Source organism: Staurois parvus, unplaced genomic scaffold (assembly GCF_062004578.1).
Source record: "Staurois parvus isolate SC_StPar_1 unplaced genomic scaffold, SC_StPar_1.0 ptg001726l, whole genome shotgun sequence".
Classification (NCBI taxonomy): Eukaryota; Metazoa; Chordata; class Amphibia; order Anura; family Ranidae; genus Staurois; species Staurois parvus.
The window spans coordinates 100634-120597 of NW_028319522.1; the positions used below are offsets into that span (position 1 = coordinate 100634).

At 43.0% G+C, this 19964-nt stretch overlaps 1 protein-coding gene across 3 annotated transcripts in view; it reads right to left on the bottom strand.

Moving 5' to 3' along the window:
- Positions 1 to 19958, bottom strand: part of DNAI7 (dynein axonemal intermediate chain 7) — a 34450-nt gene extending 14492 nt beyond the window's left edge. The window contains exons 1-9 of one of the 3 annotated variants that reach the window (XM_089663594.1): positions 19914 to 19958; positions 10750 to 10855; positions 10051 to 10142; positions 9312 to 9416; positions 6307 to 6444; positions 5456 to 5602; positions 4716 to 4819; positions 3563 to 3854; positions 292 to 409 (exon numbers count right to left, since the gene is read on the bottom strand). In XM_089663594.1, the coding sequence (XP_089519720.1) occupies positions 292 to 409; positions 3563 to 3854; positions 4716 to 4819; positions 5456 to 5602; positions 6307 to 6444; positions 9312 to 9416; positions 10051 to 10142; positions 10750 to 10855; positions 19914 to 19955 (1144 nt within the window). In that variant the 5' untranslated portion in view covers positions 19956 to 19958. Of the gene's footprint in view, positions 1 to 291; positions 410 to 3562; positions 3855 to 4715; positions 4820 to 5455; positions 5603 to 6306; positions 6445 to 9311; positions 9417 to 10050; positions 10143 to 10749; positions 10856 to 13932; positions 14042 to 19913 lie in introns of those variants that run through there. The other 2 variants (XM_089663595.1, XM_089663596.1) reach the window with 2 other exon arrangements.
- Positions 19959 to 19964: the final 6 nt, after the last annotated feature.

Genomic DNA, 19964 nt, shown 5'->3' on the forward strand with positions numbered 1-19964 from the left:
TGTGGCCATGAAGGGGATGAGAACACCTCAATCCAATGATTTGGAGGGGTGTCCCAATACTTTTTGGCAATATAATGTATATTATATTCTTTATTGAGGGGGAGATGGAAATGTGGGGCCATACCGCCCACTGCATATGAAAGAGATTTAGTTTGTCATTGTTAAATGCTAAGAGTTCCCCCATCGGTATGATGTAATTAATGGTACTGATCCATAATAACAGCAGAGGTGTAGTGGTCATCTTCCAGAACAGCCTGACTCTTTAAATATTTATTGCTACAATGCACTGACCTTCTGTTAGGTCCCCAAGCTGGCTCTCTGTTGTCTGGTCAGCCTCAATGACGTTGTTCTCCTGGAGCTCAGCTCCATTCTCAGTGTTTTCTCTCTGAGACATGGAGCTGAGGGTACTCTAGACCACACAAAGAATAAATCATATTAGTCTGTGAGGAGCTGTCATCACACAGCAGACAGAATACATTCATATAGAAATCCAAACAATATCAATTTTCCTTTCTGGATCATACATCCATCATCAAATCATCATGTAAGAATTCACTTTGTGTCTTGTATGTTTTATGTTGCATAATGATATGCACGTCTAATTATTATCTTTTTTTACGAGGTTTTTTTGCTATTTGCACAAAATGTACAGCATAAAAGTACATAAAACATGTTCCATAATATATGAATCTCAATACAAAGCTACATCTACAATCAATAATCAATATCCAGTTGCAATATGACATTCCACAGTGCAGTTTAACTGGGTTCCCAGAGAGATGGAATCAGCAGAACCACTTCATATATACAGTATATAGCATTGATGGCCAACACAATTACATACAGTTTTTTTTGTTATGTAAGGAAAAAGAAAGGGGCTGTGCTTAGCCATCTGAAAAGAATCTCACCAACATACAAAGAAAAGAAAGAAAAGTAAAACTAAACCTTTCAAAGTGAACCACTACCCCCTGCTTCATGTCATTGTACTAGCATCAGTACTTTACTTTCTCCCAGTACAACAAAGAAGTACAGTTACATAATAGACCAACGGTAATATCCCACGCATTATACCAATTCTATCCCTCAAGGGCATTCCTCTACCGTGTCTGAAGACTCTACCCATCTAGACCATATTCACATACATTTTGTCGGGCATCCCCTAGCCTCATAGATCATCTTGTATAAAAGGGGCCATTAAAATGAACTTTTTTTTTTTCAGGCTGCCAAGCCAAGCACATCTGTTCGTATCTAGTTTAACACAATCAGATTATGTACATAAACAAACAGTAGTCTCAAAAAAGTTTTTGTGGCATTATCCAAAATACCATCTTCAATTACCCCCAGAAGGCCAACTAAAGGACTACATATATTTGGAAGATCAAGTGTCAGCTATAAACTGAGTAACTTGTGACCAGAGTGGCTGAACCTTACCAAAGTCCCACATCATACGAAGGAAGGATCCCTCAGTTGCTACTATAAACACTTATGACGGGTTGCAGTGTCTCATTTTCCCATCTTGAATAAACACAATGGTGTATAATACAAATGGTGTAAATAGTGTAGCTATATCATTTTATTCATGGAGGAGGTGACAGTATCCACATATGAACTGAGTACCTCCAACCAAATCTCCCCTGTCAGGTCTGGTATAAGTGCACTCCACCATTTCCTAGTCCTTTGACATCGTCTATCATCTATCAAAGTCAGTGCGGAATAGGAACTAGATACCAATTTATTATGTTCTGGTCTTAATAGGAGAGTTTCCAATTTAGTGTTAGAGAGAGATACCATATGCGCACCAAATTGTCGCAATGCGGCATGCTGGAGCTGTACATATTGAAATCTCCTTGAAGAAGGTTTACCCCACTCATTCTGCATTTGTTGAAAGGATTTAAACACTCCAGACTCATATAAGGAATGAAGGTACTTAACTCCAGAATATGCACATAGACCTTCGTCTAATTTTAAAAATTCACCTAAGCACGGATTATACCAAAAGTGGGGCATTTGGACAGAGGCCTAGAGATATGTCAGAGATGTGTTTAATGCGCAGCTTTAGTATACTCCTAGAAACTTTTAATATGGTCATACCCTCAGTAGTGGGGACCTCACCTCTGTAGAAAAAGTTCGGCAACACTTCGTAAGAGGAAGCCACTTCTGCTTCAACCATTATTCAACTGGAGGAACATTCGCCAATGTGTATACATGGTTTGAGATGCAAAATAATAAATGCGAAGATCTGGTAATGCGAAACCACCTCTACTAATGAGGAGTTGCAAAATTTCCAGGGAGACTCTAGGCACTTTGAACCCTACAAAAAGGAACTGATCAAAGAATGAATGTACTTAAAAAGCTGTTTAGGAATGTGTATTGGTGTTGGAAAGATTTTAGAGAAACTTCAGCAAATAAATCATCTTGAAAAAGTTTATCCTGCCCAACAGTGTTAAAAGAAGATCCCTCCACTTTAGAGGCCTTTCTTTGAATGATCTAATAACAGGCGAAAGATTATCATCCGAGAATGAGGCTAGTGGGAGCTGAATATTAACCCCAAGGTATTTAAAGTTATCCAATACAGAAATAGGACATAGAGAAGGAGATAGCAAATTTGGTTGTTTATCAAGGTTAAATAGCGTCAATTTAGCCCAGTTAATGCGGAATCTGAAATAATCTCCAAATTCCTGGATAAGCGAGAAGGCTGCAGACAGCAGAGTCTGGATCATTTAGGTATAATAGCATATCATCTGCATACAGTGATACACGCTCCTTAAATTCCCCTATACATAGGCCTTTAAAATTAACATCCTTTCTCAATTTCACAGCCAATGGCTCAATGGCAAGTGCAAATAAAGGGGGGGGGGGGGGGGGGGGGGTAAAGGCAACCCTGCCTGGTTCCACGATAAATCTGAAATGGGTCTAAAATAAGTTGACCCTTTCTCGAACCATAGGTTTCACCCAGGAGGTGAATGTGGATCCAAAATCATATTTGTCCAGGAGTGGGAAAAAATATGCCCATTCCACAGAATCAAATGCTTTTTTTTGTATCTAACGATGCAATGAACGATGAATCTGGGGTTTCATGTACAGTATATGTCCTTTTTGAGAAACAAAACATGCTAATAATTGCATTTGCCAACCCCCCATCAAACTGTTTTAGGTAATGTTTGGCTTTGAGAAGACTGGAGCTGTATATGAAAACCATAAGCTAGAAAATAGTTTATGAGCAGAACGCCACGTATGAAAATCTTCAGTGAGGGACACAGGCAGTGCTGGAAAAAGGTCCTATGGCACCCAGACATAAAGGCCAAAGTGTGTTACCCCATGAACAGAGGGCAACCTCTGAAGCAAAGGTTGCAGGACCTGACCTTTTTGCCTCCACTCCTCCTGCTGAAGCATCCGAGGTAGCCAGCCTTCTGCCTACCCCTCGGCCCAGCCCTGAATATTGGTATGTATTAGGTTTGGAATGCTGATTGACAGGCAAGAGCAACATGAGATGAGTTTTGCAGCAGGTAGTAGTTGTTCCTAATATACAAGTCATACAGTGCCAATCCAATACCTAACTCACCTTTCTCCCCTCAGACTGCACTTCGTCCTCCATTGTAGCAACATTTCCTGGCTCTGATTTTTCCTCCACCTCCTCATCAGTTGGTTTCCATTCCTCAACCCCACTGTCTGGTCTCATGGTCTCAGCAGCCTTGTTCTCCTCGGTCTCCTTAATGTGCGGCAGAAAGGTAGGACTCTGACAGGACAGGTGGTCGTAGCTGGTGTGCAGGATACGGACCGCGATGTTGCTTAATGCTAGTGGTTTTGGCAAGTCAAAAGAGATGCCTTCTTCCTCAAATTTGTAACCTCTGAACCTACAAGGATGAGAGGAGGCTCAGTGCTATGCTCATCATACATCTGGAAACTTTGTAGCACTTCACTTTCAATTTGTTGGAGTGTGCTACATTTTCATGTATTAGCACAGCTCTGAAAAAATGATCTGATGTACAGGATCTGTATCGGTGGCTAATATGGTAGTGAGATTATTTTGGTTACCACAGGACATTTGTTGTCACAACTGAACGCCCCTTAAATCCAGTGGTGCAAGACTACAGGGCAGAATGTTTATGGTAGAAGGTTATCAGTGAAATATCCCATCACCTTGCTAAGCCTTAATGCATAGCACCCTGCAGAGTTTTATGTGGGTTGTGTCTGCCCAAAAGGGCATGTAAATCTACAAAACACCCTCCAGTGCTGATGATGATCATATCTGAACACCTTCGCTGGAAGCTCACAATGGCTCTTGGGTCTGAGGTATCCATAAATTGAACTATAGATAAATCCTTGGAAACCTGGGACCCGAGAGCTATTTCAAGATTACGGTGGTGTGCAGAACAGGCGTGTCCTGGAGAGTCAGAGAGGGAGAAGGTTTGTAATATATCTACAAAGCAATTTTTGACCAACTGCAAAGCTAGCCATTCTGTTCTAATAAGTGGATATATAGTTGGGGCTGGAGGAAGCTGACGTCCTCAGATAGGGAGGAGCAGTTTGATGTTGTAGAGTACTTCTGGAGAACCATACTGTTCCCCAAGCAAAGTCTGCTGATATCTAACTGGCTGCCATAATTCCAGCACATGACTTATATGCACCAGTTTGCCATTCAGCCTACAGCACTGACGCCCGGTCAGGAGTATGAAATTGTATGCTGTAAGTGTGACAGTGTGTGATTGTCATACCTTGGGTTCTTGTTAAGATTAGCCCAAATACATAGTTTGACATTTTTATTTGTTATGACCTTCTGCATATTTCCCGTGTCGATGTCAGACAGAGATGCTGCATTCTGGAAGCAAAATACAAAAAGATCAGTTGGAAAGTCAACAGAGCTATGGCTGTGAACTGCTCCTTGCTGCTTGCCTGGAGTCAGGAAGCTTCATGTTTCATGGAGATAGAGCTTTTTTATAAGTAATGCTATAAACGGGAAGTATTAGGTACATTGTGAAGTTTTAAAAGCTGCCTATATCCCTGAAATCAGGAGAGAGTGGAAGTTGGGATAGAAAAAGAGAAAAGGGGGGAAAGAGCTAAAGAAAAAAGTAAGAAAGGAGGGAAGAGAGAAAAGAAGAAAGAAGGGAGAGGAGGGTGGGTGTGTAAGTGTGTATGTAGGGGAAGAGAGAGAGGGGGGAATAGAGAGAGAGCAAAGGGGGAGGGAGATAGAGAAAGAAAGGAGGGAAAGAAGAGAGGAGAGAAAGAAAGGGGGGTGGAGAGAAAGGAAAAGAGAAAGAAAAAAAATATTGGTACTATAAAAATGCAAGAACTCGATAGATATAATTCCCCTTTTTGTATTTTACATTGTATTGGTATGTTTTGCACTCTAGTGAGAATTTTTAGCCTCTGTGTCACAACTCTAACACCATAAACACTAGGGAGGCCTAATACACACACACACAAATGTTATTAATATGTCTACTTCAATCCACACCTTCAGGAGATGCTCAGTGGCATCATCAAATTTTTGTTGCAATAGACTCTGCAGCTCCTGGACTGTCTGGGTGTACTGTGCAGCATCACTCTCTGCCAGATCCTCAGTAGGAGTGTCATGAAGGAGGAACTCCAACTCTTCAATCAACTAAAAAAAGGACAAGATCATTACTCACACTTCATAAGGGTCTGTTCATTTTTATACCCTCCAAATGAGCTTCTTCTACTGTCTGAATCCCACAGTCCAGCACAGACACAGAGTTAGTAATAACACCCCCATTCATTGAAACCTAAATCTGAGGTCACATGTTGCTATAGCCAAATAGCAACCATTTTCAACACACATCACTAAGAGAGCTACAATGCTTAAAAGACATAATGAGGGGAATTGATCAAAACTGGAGAGGATCTGTAGCAGCTGTGCATTGCAATCGATCTGCTTCTATGCTTCATTTTCAAAGCTTACCTGAACAAGCCAAAGATAGAAGCTGATTGGTTGCCATACACAACTGCTCCGAATTCTGTCCGCTCCAGTTTTGATAAATTCCTCCCAATGCCCTCTATTTAAAACAACCAGCCAAATAATGGCTTTTCATTTTAAAACACTTTGCCTGTTTTTCCTGCTATAATCTACTCACAAATATAGTAAATGTAAAAGTTTGAAAACTAAAACTGATTTGCTGAAGTGAAAAAAGGTGAGAAACCCTGCATTTTTAGATTGTTTTCTAAATGGTAGCAAGGCATGCAAATTGTGTGTGTTTAATGAAGGTTTCACACTGTATCATATAGTGAAGCTCTGTATACCGGTCAGGCCAGATTCAACATACGAGACTGGGACAACTGAACACTCACACTGAGGATCAGATTGCTCTTGTTCAGCACTGACTGGAAGTCTTCTTTTGTCTCTTTACTCCATAGGCTCATGAAGCTGTTGATTTCCTGGCATACAGAAGGATCTGGACTACCGTCACAGAGCATGTAGCGATCCCACTGTAAAAGGAAACACATTAAGTAACAATGAGTTGTCCCAGCAATTACAATAAAATGTAAGTGGTCCACTGAATATATTTGCTTTTGTCCTTTGCAAAAAAGAATCTTCTTTCAACCTCTCTTTTATCTAGATGATGACTACATATATCTGTTATGTGCTGTGTTCAAGTCTAAATTCAACTAAAACATTTAGATAAAGTAAAAAAAGGAGAAGTACCTTAGATTTTTAATACTGTTTGCATCCTTTGTTAGTCAGCTAATGTTACCTCTGTACCCTGGTGAGGATGGTTGAGCACAGAGTGACCAGATACTGACAGATCTGAACCTAGAAGTGCTCAGAGCTGAGCGCATCCGGGTTCATACAAAGCAGGAGAGATCCATTCTGACACCATCCATAATGCTCTCAGGCACCCAGAAAGGAAAGAGGGGGGCTGCCTGAATCACTTCTCCTACATACCTGGGCAGTTAGGAGTAAAAATCTGTTTACATACCAACGCTGATGCTGGTATCCTCTATTAGTACACTAATGTCACCTCTGTACCCTGCTGAGGCTGTTTGAGCACAGAGTGACCAGATACTGAGAACTCTGAACCTAGAAATACTCAGAGATGAGCGCTTCCAGGTTCATACTAAGCAGGGGAGATCCATTCTTACACCAGCCATAATGCTCTCAGGCACCCAGAAAGGAAAGAGGGGGGCTGGCTAAATCACTTCTCCTACATACCTGGGTAGTTAGGAGTAAAAAGTATGTTTACATACCAGAGCTGATGCCACTGTTATAGTTTCAGCATCTGCAGCAAAAGGGAAAAAGCCCAATTCCAGCAACTACTTTCTTTTAGGTAGAGTGGGGAAGGGCTAAGTCAGTGTTAGGTTTACATTGCCATCAGTATCAATTTTTGGGGATGGTTTCCTTTCACTTCCTGTTAGGAGAGGATGTGATGGAATTCTCTATGAAGACACAGTAACAAAAAAAAAAACATTTTAACAGAGTGGAGAGGATTAGAACCTCTAACATTCATTTTTTTATTGCTGTCCATGTCCCAGTCAAATCCCGCACCATCTATTTCCTATGTGGGTGTCACAGAGACAGGAAGTAAAAGGAAATCCCCACAGTGGGGGCACAGACAAGAAACAAAAATCTTAGAGAATTTTTGATTTTTTTTCACGGAATCCAAACATTTTATATATACACATTTTAATCAGAGTAAAGCATCAAGTCAATTAAACTCCTGGACTATTAATCTGGTCAGTTAAGTAGCAGAGGGGGTTGTTAATCAGTTTCAGCTGCTTTGGTGCTAATGAAATTAACAACAGGTGCACTAGATGGGCAAAAGTGAGATGACCCCCAAAACAGGAATGGCTTTACAGGTGGAGGCCACAAACACTTTTTCGTTACTCATCTTTTCTGACTGTTTTTCACTAGTTTTGCATTTAGCTAGGGTCAGTGTCACTACTGGTAGCATGAGGTGATACCTGGACCTTAGAGAGGTTGCACAGGCAGTCCAATTGCCAGAAGGTTTGCTGTGTCTCCCAGCAAAGTCTCAAGAGCATGGAGGAGATTCCAGGAGACAGGCGGTTACTCTAGGAGAGCTGGACAGGGCTGTAGAAGGTTCTTAACCCATCAGCAGGACCGATATCTGCTCCTTTATGCAAGGAGGAACAGGATAAGCACTGCCAGAGCCCGACAAAATTACCTGCAGCCGGCCACTGGTGTGAATGTTTCTGACCAAAGAATCAAACAGATTTCATGAGGGTGGCCCGAGGGCCCCACGTCCTCTAGTGGGCCCTGTGCTCACTGTCCGGCACCATAGAGCTCGCTTGGCTTTTGCCATTGAACACCAGAATTGGTAGGTTCGCCACTAGCACCCTGTGCTTTTCACAGATGAGAGCAGGTTCACCCTGAACACATGTGACAGACGTGAAAGGGTCTGGAGAAGCCGTGGAGGATGTTAAGCTGCCTGTAACATTGTTCAGCATGACTGTTTTGGTGGTGGGTCAGTGATGGTCTGGGGAGGCATATCCATGGAGGGACGCACAGACCTCTACAGGCTAGACAATGGCACCCTGACTGCCATTAGGTATCGGGATGCAATCCTTGGACCCATTGTCAGACCCTACGCTGGTGCAGTGGGTCCTGGGTTCCTCCTGGTGCACGACAATGCCCGGCCTCATGTGGAGAAAGTATGCAGGCATTTCCAGGAGAATGAAGGAATTGATACCATTGAGTGGCTCCCATGCTTGCCTGCCCTAAATCCAATAGAACACCTCTGGGATATCATGTTTCGGTCCATCCGATGCCACCAGGTTGCACCTCAGACTGTCCAGGAGCTCACTGATGCCCTGGTCCAGATCTGGGAGGAAATACCCCAGGACACCATCCGTCATGTCATTAGGAGCATGCCCTGATGTTGTCAGGTATGCATACAAGCACTTGGGGCCATACAAACTACCGAGTACCATTTTGAATTGCTGCAATGAAATTTCAGCAAAATGGACTAGCCTGCTGCATCATTTTTTCAGTTTTATTTTCGGGGTGTCTTTGAATTCAGTCCTCTGTAGATTGATCATTTTCATTTCCATCAAACGATGGGGAATACTTCCGTTCCTAACACGTTACCCAGTCCATATCAGTATAGGTATCCAGCATGATATTTTTCCCCATTGAGATCTGATGTGTTTTCAAACTGTTCCTTTAATTTTTTGGAGATATATATATATACACACTGTATATTCACTGCGGTTAGGCTTCAATAATACTCTCTTTAAAAATGCAGCTGGATAGCATTTAAAAGGGTGTTAATAACTGAGTGAACCAACCAATCAAAATGTTACTGAGTATAGCCAACTTTATATGCTTTGATAAGAACCTTAGCTCGTGTGCGCAGGTCCCTCTTCCAGTGAGCTGCGGCCTCCAGCTTCTCATCAATCAGCAGACGATATTCTCCTAGTTCCTCCTCGCGGTGCTCTAGTTGCTTTCGGGAGAGATTAGCAGTAATTTATTTGGGTTTTACATGGCACACAGACACAGTGAAGGGGGTGAATAAGGTTCAAGAGGGCAGTATTTTCAATATGAAACCAAAATCAAGAACACGGGACGTGACCTTAACCTAACTGGAGAAAAGTTCAAAACTAATCTCAGAAAGTACTATTTTACTGAAAGAGTAGTTGATGCTTGGAATAAACTTGCAGCAGAGGTAGTGAGTCAGTCAACAGTAAATAGCTTCAAACATGCTTGAGACAAAGCATAGATCTATACTCAGACAAAAAAGTTAACAAAACAAAAAAAACAAAAACAAACAGAAAAAAACAGGCAGATTCGATGGACCACTCTTTTTTTCTGCCGTCACTCTTCTATGTTTCTGTGTATTCATTAAAAAACTGCAAGGAAAACTGACGGACTGTAAATCATAACCATAATCATAATCATCATGTAGTGTCTGCTGAGGTTAGCTCATCAAAAGATAACTTCTGATTGGTTGCTATGACTTACTAAAGTTTGTACATTGCTCAGGGTGGATTCACATCATACACAAACCTTTATGTCTACAACCACATGCACCTCTACATCTTGGGTATGGACTCAGAGGATCACCAAGCTCAGATTACCTTCGCCTCTAGGAGCTCAATCGCTTCCCTCTCCAGACGTTCTTTCTCCAGGCGAGCGGCCTCAATCTGCTCTGCCAGTAATCGAGCTTCTTCTGGAGGGAGGAATGATTGCATTTAAGATAGCTGCATTTTCATCCATTTAATTCTTCACATAGACAAGACCCCAACATTTTCCTAATGGTTTTAGAAACTTTGGCTGTAGAAACTCTATTGTGAATATAAATAGGGTGAACTCTGCAAAGGAGTCACTTCACATAAAAATACTTTTATAAAGGTGTCAGACAGATAGCTAAATACACACCTGAAACACAGATACAGAAATTGCTTTACCTACCAAATTGTACATGATCCCAACATTACTGCTTCATAATGAGAGAAGGGTGACAACAGAGGCAGACTCCAAGCTCCAACCCCACCTTCTGGATTAATAAGTAATAACAACAAGACAGGTGAACCCACCCTAAGCTCTCCTTTCTGTAATTCCAAAACACTCCCCTTCCCACCTACCGGTTTACAGATTGATTGCTACCAATGCAAGTCTGATTTGATATTTAAACTGGTGTATGGTATTTCAACAACAAGACAAATTCTGGGTAATTATTCTAGCTGAGCTAAAAAAAAAAAAATAGGTCTTGGCTTTCAAAGACGTCTCTGAAATGAGGACACTGTGCAAAGAACATTGGATTGTGTTATAACAACCTTCCTCCCTCTGTTTCCGCTCTTCCTCTTCTTTTTGTAGCCTCAGTTTCTCTGCCTTGCTCGGCTTTCCTTTCTTCTGGGAGGTGGCTGAAGTCCCTTTTGATGACTAAATGAAAAAAGCAAGTTTTAAACCCAAAATAATAACTATGCAAGAATAATATCGGACAGGAGGAAGTTAGAAGATAGATAGATAGATAGATAGATAGATAGATAGATAGATAGATAGATAGATAGATAGATAGATCGATATTCTGTTTCATATCTGAACAACATATACCGTATTTTTCGCTCCATAAGATGCACCTGACCATAAGACGCACCTAGGTTTTAGAGGCAGAAAACAGGAAAAAAAAAATTCTGAACTAATGGACTGCAGACATAGTACAGGAGATGACCAGAGACTGCGGACACAGTACAGGAGATGACCAGAGACTGCAGACATAGTACAGGAGATGACCAGAGACTGCGGACATAGTACAGGAGATGACCAGAGACTGTGGACATAGTACAGGGGATGACCAGAGACTGCGGACATAGTACAGGGGATGACCAGAGACTGCGGACATAGTACAGGGGATGACCAGAGACTGCGGACATAGTACAGGAGATGACCAGAGACTGCGGACACAGTACATGGATGACCAGAGACTGTGGACACAGTACAGGGATGACCAGAGACTGCGGACAGTACAGGAGATGACCAGAGACTGCGGACAGCACAGGGATGTCCAGAGACTGCGGACAGCACAGGGATGACCAGAGACTACGGACAGCAAAGGGATGACCAGAGACTGCGGACAGCACAGGGATGACCAGAGAGTGCGGACAGCACAGGGATGACCAGAGAGTGCGGACAGCACAGGGATGACCAGAGACTGTGGACAGCACAGGGATGACCAGAGACTGCGGACAGCACAGGAGATGACCAGAGACTGCGGACAGCACAGGGATGACCAGAGACTGCGGACAGCACAGGGATGACCAGAGACTGTGGATAGTACAGGAGATGACTGCTGACCTTTGGGGAGGTGGGGAGCGGGTACCTGAATTTGACAGGTACCCGCTCCCACTTCCGCGGAGTTGTTCTTTCATCTTACCTGTTCCTCTATCCAGCCGCGCGCTGTCTTCCCGGTTTCTGTAATGGCGCTCGGCATGACAGCCGGGTGCCCAGTGCGCATGAGCGAGAAGCACTTGCGCTTTGTGATTGGTCCGGCGGCTTCTGGGATCTGTCATGTGTCCCAGGTGCCGCCTTACCATTCACAAAAAGCACCGCTTCTTGCGCATGCGCACTTGGCACCCGACTGTCATGCCCACACTACAGAAGCCGGGAAGACAGCGCGCCGCTGGATAGAGGAACAGGTAAGATGAAAGAACAACTCCACGGAAGTGGGAGCGGGTACCTGTCAAATTCAGGTACCCGCTCCCCCTCCCTCCCCAAAGGTCAGCAGTTATCTCTATAAGGTCCCGCTGTAGAGCTGAGCGGCCGGCCCGGTATTCTGACACGGCGCCGGTGGAAATACCGGACCGGCCGCTCCATATTCGCTCCATAAGACGCACTGACATTTTCCCCCCTTTTTTGGGGGGAAAAAAGTGCGTCTTATGGAGCGAAAAATACGGTAAGTGGTGATCTGTTTAAATATCCAATTTGCACACACAGAGAACTGTGCTTGTAAATGTACATTATAATACATAAGGTATAAGAGAGATAATTATTAATATTATTATTATTATTATACAGAATTTATATAGCGGCAATAGTTTGCTCAGCACTTTACAATATAATGGGAGACAATACAGCAACAATACAGTTCAATACAAGAGGGATTTGAGGGCCCTGCTCCTTGGAGCTTACAATCTAAGAGGGAGGGGATAGTGGTACAAAAGGTAATAACTCTGGGGGGTGGACTGGTAGGAGGAGTAGAAGATTCCATTATTAGCTGAGGGCAGGATAGGCTTCCCTGAAGAGATAGGTTTTCAGAGATCGCCTAAAAGTGAGCAGAGTAGGCGATAGTCTGATAAATTGGGGTAGAGAGTTCCAGAGGATGGGGGAAGCTCTGGAGAAGTCCTGGAGATGAACATGTGAGGAGGAGACAAGGGAACTAGAGAGCAGGAGGTTGTGCGAGGAACGGAGAGTAAGGTTTGGGTGATATTTAGAGACAAGATCATTGATGTAATTTGGGGCAGAGTTATAAATGGCTTTATATGTTATTGTTAATGTTTTGAATTTTATCCGTTGGGCAATGGGAAGCCAGTGGAGGGATTGGCAGAGAGGGGTGGCAGATACAGAATGGTTAGTAAGGTGGATAAGTCTGGCAGCAGCATTCATAATAGACTGAAGAGGGGATAGCCTGTGATGAGTTGGCCAATGAGGAGGGAGTTATAATAGTCAAAGCGAGATATAACAAGGGAGTGAATAAGTTGCTTAGTGGTTTCCGAGATTAGGAACGGGTGTATATTGGAGATGTTGTGGAGGTGAAGTCTACAAGATTTGGACAGCGATTGGATTTGGGGCTGAAAGGACAGATGGGAGTCTAGGATTACACCTAGTACCCTGGCATGAGGGGAGGAACTGATGGTTGTATTATTGATCTTGATGGAAAAGTCAGGGGAGGGGGCACGGGCTGTGGGGAATACTAGGAACTCAGTTTCTGAAAGATTGAGTTTGAGGAAGTGGAGTGACATCCATGCCAATATGTCACTCAGTAGGTTAGTAATGTGAGAGGAGACTGAAGGGGTGAGGAGTAGAAAGATAGATTTCTGTGTCATCAGCATAGAGATGGTACTTAAAGCCATTGGAGTTTATCAAGTGACCAAGGTAGGAGGTGTAGATGGAGAAGAGTAGGGGTCCAAGGACAGAACCTTGAGGGACCCCTACAGAAAGAGGGAGTGGAGAGGAGGAGCCAGAGTTATAGGTAACACTGAAGGGACGCTGCGATAGGTAGGAGGAGAACCAGAAGAGAGCAGAGTCTCAGAGGCCAAGAGAGTGGAGTTTTTTGAGGAGGAGCAGATGGTCAACAGTATCAAAAGCCGCAGAGAGGTCAAGTAGTAAGAGTATCAACAATGGCAGCTTACATGCATCTCTTAAAGTTACAGTTAGTTACATAGTAACAGTTAGTCTGGCTGAAAAAAGTCCATCCAGTTCAACCATAAAGAGAAAAAGAAAAGTTATAATCCTATACCCACAATTGATCCAGAGGTAGGCAAAAAAACCCAGCAAAGCATGATCCAATTTGCTCCTGCTGGGAAAACAATTCCTTCCTGATCCCCCGAGAGGCAATCAGATATTCCGTGGATCAACTTTACCTATAAATGTTAGTATCCAGTTATATTCTGTGTATCTGTAGGAGGTTTTCTTTATAAATAGAACTGTGAAACCCAATCCACAATCTGCAGTATCTATTCTCACCACAAGATGGAGATATGATACGTAGGGAAGGTGTATCAGAGCCATACATACAAAGTACAGTGTGCAGTCTCAGCTGTCCTGAGTGCATTCCTCTCCTTAATCATTGTACAAGTCCAGGTTAACCTAAACTAAGGTTAACTTACCCCTCAGGCCTCTTGAGCTAAACTGAACCTACCACAGCCCCATACCCACCTCTGCCGCACAGTCACGATCCAGTCCACGGTTTACATCCCCAGGTGGTGAAATTCTCTTAAGCACTGGCTGCTTGACTTGAAAGGAGCCAAATGTCCTCTTGAAGAAAAAATCCTTTTCGAGCACTTCTTGTTTACATGTAACAATCTTTTTTTTTATTGCTAGAAAATTTCCTAGAACCCCCAAACATTATATATTTTATTTAAGCAGAGAATAAATTGGTGGGTGTGGCAATTTTTGATGTCACGCAGTATTTGAACAGCCCTTTTGCTATTTTTTTGCCTATAATCCAAAAAACACAATACATAACCCAATTTCTTGGTAAAATATAAAAGATAATGTTACGCTGAGTAAATAGATACCAAACATATCATGCTTTAAAAATGCATGCACCCGTGCAACGGTGACAAACGACATAAATTTTACTATCCATAGGTAACACTTTAAAAGCCTTTACAGGTTTCCACTTTAGATTTACAAAGAGGGTCTGGCGCTAGAATTACTGAATGTGATCTGACGTTTGCGGTGATACCTCACATGTGTGGGATGATAGCTGCTTGCGTGCGTGCAGGATTGACGTGTACGTTTGCTTTTGCACGCGAGCATGGGGGCACCTTAAACAAATTTTTTTTTACACTGTATATTTTAAAAAAATGTTTTTGATCACTTTTATTGCTGTCACAAGGAATGTAAACATCCCTTGTGATATCAATAGGCAGTGACAGGTACTCTTTATGGAGATATCTGGGGTCTATAAGACCCCAGATCCTTCCTCTGCTCTTAAAAGCACTTGATTACATAAAGATCGTGTGATCAAATGCTTTCCATGTTTAAAAATGGTGCCGAGTAAACTGGAAGTGATGTAAGATCATTGCTACTGGTTCCCCATATTATAGAGGTGAACAGCGTGGTTCCGGGCTTTCTTTGCTTCTATGATCAGCCAGCAGAAGTGCCAGCTGATCGATCGGGTGTCCTGCTGGGACTGGATAGCCCCTTAAAGCAGCGAAAGGCAGTGGGGGGCATGTCCTCTCCTGCTGCTTGTAAAAGCAATCCAGCGGCCAGTTAGTTGCTAGGATTGCTTTAACAAGAGAGCAAGCTGTCAGCTTTAAAAAAACGGTACGGGGATGAAGCCTGCAGCTGTGGGCATCATCCTTTTATAACCACTTGAAGTCCAGTAATGTATGGGTACATTGCCAGATGTGAAGTGGATATTGAGCATCTCCATTTGCAGGGTTTGACCTCATTCAAGTCAAAGGGGAATCAGTGCACAGGTGCAGAATTTCATTGAAAAGGGTTTAATAACCAGACCTAGCCATGGAGGTAAGTGAGAGATGGGAGTTGGTTAGTCCAGTTGATATTGGAGGGTGGGGCTATCTAGAGCAATGTTTCTCAACTAGGGTGCCATTTGGGTTCCCAGAGGGTGCTACAAGCACAAGACCCAGTTTGCCCTGGAACAGAGACGGATGACCGGACTCTGATGTGATGGGGAAACTCTATCATAGGGGTACTCTGATGTGATGGGGGCTCTCATATACAGCAGGACTCTGATGTGATAGGGGGCTTCTGATATGAAGGGGCTTCTTATATGAAGTTAAAGCGGAACTTCACTCTCTCAATCAACATGGACTAGTTTTAATCCTTATGCTGATAAACTTTCTAAATAGATAGGAAAGTATGCCATATTTACTTGTTTTAAATCGTTTTTTTTTACATTTCTTTAGTTACTTCCTAATTCCCAGGCTTAGGCAAATGATGTTATACTTCCCAGGAGTCTTCGGGAGGGGAGGAGGGTTTTTTTTTTACATTTCTTTAGTTACACCCTAATTCCCAGGCTTAGGCAAATGATGTCATACGTCCCAGGAGTCTTCAGGAGGGGTTTTTTTTTTACATTTCTTTCGTTACTTTCTAATTCCCAGGCTTAGGCAAATGATGTCATACTTCCCAGGAGTCTTCAGGAGGGAAGGAGGGTTTTTTTATTTTACATTTCTTTAGTTACTTCCTAATTCCCAGGCTTAGGCAAATGATGTCATACGTCCCAGAAGTCTTCAGGAGGGGAGGAGGGGTTTTCTCAGCTAAGCACACCCTCCTGTCTGCATGCCTGAGCTAAAGGCAAATGGATTCCAGGAAGGAAATGCTACATGAATCATCTGTCCTCACTCAAGATGGTCATGGCTAGAAATGCTAGGGGGTGTTTTTCTGGGCGATTTCTCAGCAAAATAAAGCATGGAGACATGGATGGATGGGGGAGTCTGCTTTGAATATTAAAAATGAATGAAATAGTGCTTTTGGTTTGTGGTGCTCAGATACAGTGTAGTTCCACTTTAATTTCATCAAGGTGGTTGTTTGCATCATCCCAGGCTAATATATAAATTTTACATTTTAGACTGGGGTGCCTCCAGATTTTGCATAATTTTAAATGATTCCGCAACTGAACAGGAGTTAAGGAACAGATCTAGAGGTGTAAGAGGGTGACGACGCCGTCTGTACTGCATTGAAATCGCATAGCACTTAGGTCACTCAGTGGGCAGAGCAGTCTTGGATGGACATATACGAGGGGCGTTCAAGTCAAACTGGGACTTTTTATCTTTCAGGTATAAAAAGGATACTACACTTAGTAGTAAGTGGCAAGTGTGTCCTATTACTGACAGGTGGTGCACATGACACAGGCCAGTCCAGAGACCAGTAATCAAGATGACAGACAACAGTGTTAGTGTGTGCATGGAACAGCATGTGATGATGAAGTTTCTGAGCAAAGGCGTAAAACCCTTTGGCGTAAAGGCGTAAAACCCAAAGAACGGGGATGAGAAACTCAGCCGCAGTAAGACATCTGAATGGTGTAAATGTTTCAAAGATGGCTGTACGGCCATCAGTAACGATCCCAGCCATGGTGGTTCTCAGCCCACAGCAGTCATTCCTGTGAACATTCAGTGTGTGGAATGCCTGATCCTGGATAATAGATGCATAACCTGTTGTGAAATTGCACAAGAGACGATTCTTTCTGTAGCCATGGTGAACACAATAATTCACGAACATTTGCATTTTTGAAAAGTTAGCGCACGCCAAGTTGCTGTAATGTGCATGTAGTGTGGTGAGTGGTATGAGCTCCTGCGTTGTCCTGGAGAAACAGGGTGCCTTTAGTGATCAAAGCAGACAGTTCAGACTTCAACTCTTCAGTGCCGGTCAAAAGCAGAAAACGTTCTTATTCAGTAACAAAATTAAACAGTCTAGAACCCCCATCAGATTTTTAGTTCTGACTGTGTCCCTGTTGTAGAGTTCCTCTTACTTCCTATCTGGTGAAATCACTGTCTGTAGAACTAGAAGTTGGAGGAAATCTCTCTAATGGAATCCCAGAAACCAGAGTTCTAAAAACCACCAAAAAACATTTTTGGATTGGCATAAGCTTTGAGGCCCAATTACATTTGTGCAGTGTGTTAATGTACGCCTTAAAGTGTTACTAAACCCCAGACCCTGCATTCACTATATCTGGTCTCCCACAGTACACACAACATGGAAATGCAATTATTTTAGTAAATATAAACTGCTAAATACCTTTTCTCATCAGCGGTTAGAGCAGTCTTGTGACTTCTATCAGTGTCTAGCTTGTAGGAGGAGTTTTCATTCTCCCCTGATGTCCAATGAGGCTGCAGGACCCCTGACCTCTCTCTGGATAGTGCTGATTGGCCCTGTGCTGATCACATTCACACTCCCAAGAAAAAAAAACTCTCTAGCAATACACACCAAACTGAGCATGTGTAAGCTTGCCCCTAAGGCTCTGTTCTATCAGCAGATGGATTGGGGACCTTGGAAAAAGGGGAGGATCAGAGAAGTCAGGATCAAACATCTTTTTTTACACAATGTGGAGGATTAACCCCTTAGGTTCCACAGTGCGTATAACAAGCATGATTTACTGCATAAACAGACTGATTTTACTATTGTGGGTTTAGTAACACATTAATAACTTTTTGCATTATAACTATGGTGCATTGCAATGCGTTTTGGCATGCTGAAACACATGTGCAGTGCCTTGGTGGGTTAGGGTGTTGTTCCAAATGAATGTCATGGAAACACATATAACATGGAACAGGGATGAGACAGGGATAAATGGGTCTCTAATGTCACATGTGCCTGACCCTGCGGTGTCTTTGATTGGTAGGTGATGGATCTTTATGGGGTGACTCCGCTGGGCTCTTTAATGCAGCTATCTCCTGTTTGCCACCTTTCAGTCACTCTTGCCTGGGACTGGTGTGTGTAGGATCTATAGATTACATCTGCTATATAATAGATCTACTGTTCTACATAAAGAATCCTTTCCTACCTTCTTCTTCCCTTTCCTGCGTCTCTACAATGAAAAAAAGAGGAAACTGATGAAATCCTGGAGGACATGGTATGGAGGTCATGAACAAATGTCACTGAAGTTTGCTATGGAATAGAATACACACCATGGTATAGGGAGCCGCCATACACCAGGTAGAAGTACATCTGATCACTAAAATCTCATATCATCTTTAATACAGAACAAAACCCTCCAAACCTTTCCCGCCAAGAAGGCTGCCATCCTGGCCTCTGATCTGCAGCTGCCATTGTGCTGCACATGTGATCAGTTATGGCTCCAGCCATTTGACGGTTTGGCAGTTTGGTTAGGAGCACAAGCAACTGTCACTGCATGTCTGTTTTAGGAAGCCGTTAAAGCGATGGGTTCAGTTCTGCTTTAACTTGCTAATGTCATTTTCAACCTGTAAAAAACCTCAGCCTCTATTAAAATAATAATTTGGTTTTTGATAGTTGGCTAACTGGCTGGCAGTTTGAACTGGCTTTCTTATCCCCCTCTTTTGATAAATTATACTTATCCATGTTCCTTGCCGACAATAGCCATTATTAGACTGGGGTAGGCTGGCAAGTTGAACTGGATAGTCCTATTTTTTACTTTGTGACGCCTTCCATGTTCACTGTTTATAAAGCCAATTATAGACCTGGGTAGGTGACCAGTTTTTTCTTTTTTTTTTCTTTGTCTATTAAAATAATCCCTGGTGATCCTGTCCTAAAGATCCTTGTACAGGCACTTCCTGTTATGGGGTGACAACACTTTATCCTAGTCTCCAAATTGTGGTCCTGCGTTGTCACCCTGCCACACAGGCGTCTGATTTAAGACTGCAAATGGCTGCTTCAACAAACATTACACAGACATGGTCTACCACTGTTGCCATCAGGAAACCTACCCTGAGAAATGCCATGCAGCCATTGCTGAAGTGCATCTACACAGGAAGTGGCTGTAAAGAGGCTGCAGGAGAACAGCAACACTGAGATGCAAGGAAAAATAAGGTGGTGTTGATGGAGGAGGTGGGGGGTGAGGTTTTGGGGTTGAGAAGGTCCTGTATGGTGGTCGGGATGGAAGTGATGTGGGGGTCGGTGTAGTTGGGGTGGAGGTCACACGCTGGTCCCCATACTGTCACCTATAACGATTATTTTCCATAACGATCGGTATTTTCAGCAGTGCCAGTCAATCAGAGCTGCCGTTAATGATCGTTACGGTAAATATCACACACGATTCATTCCGGGGATCTCTCACCATTCTGCTTCTTTCTGCCGGCGCGGCGTCTCTGGCTGTCATGGAGACGCG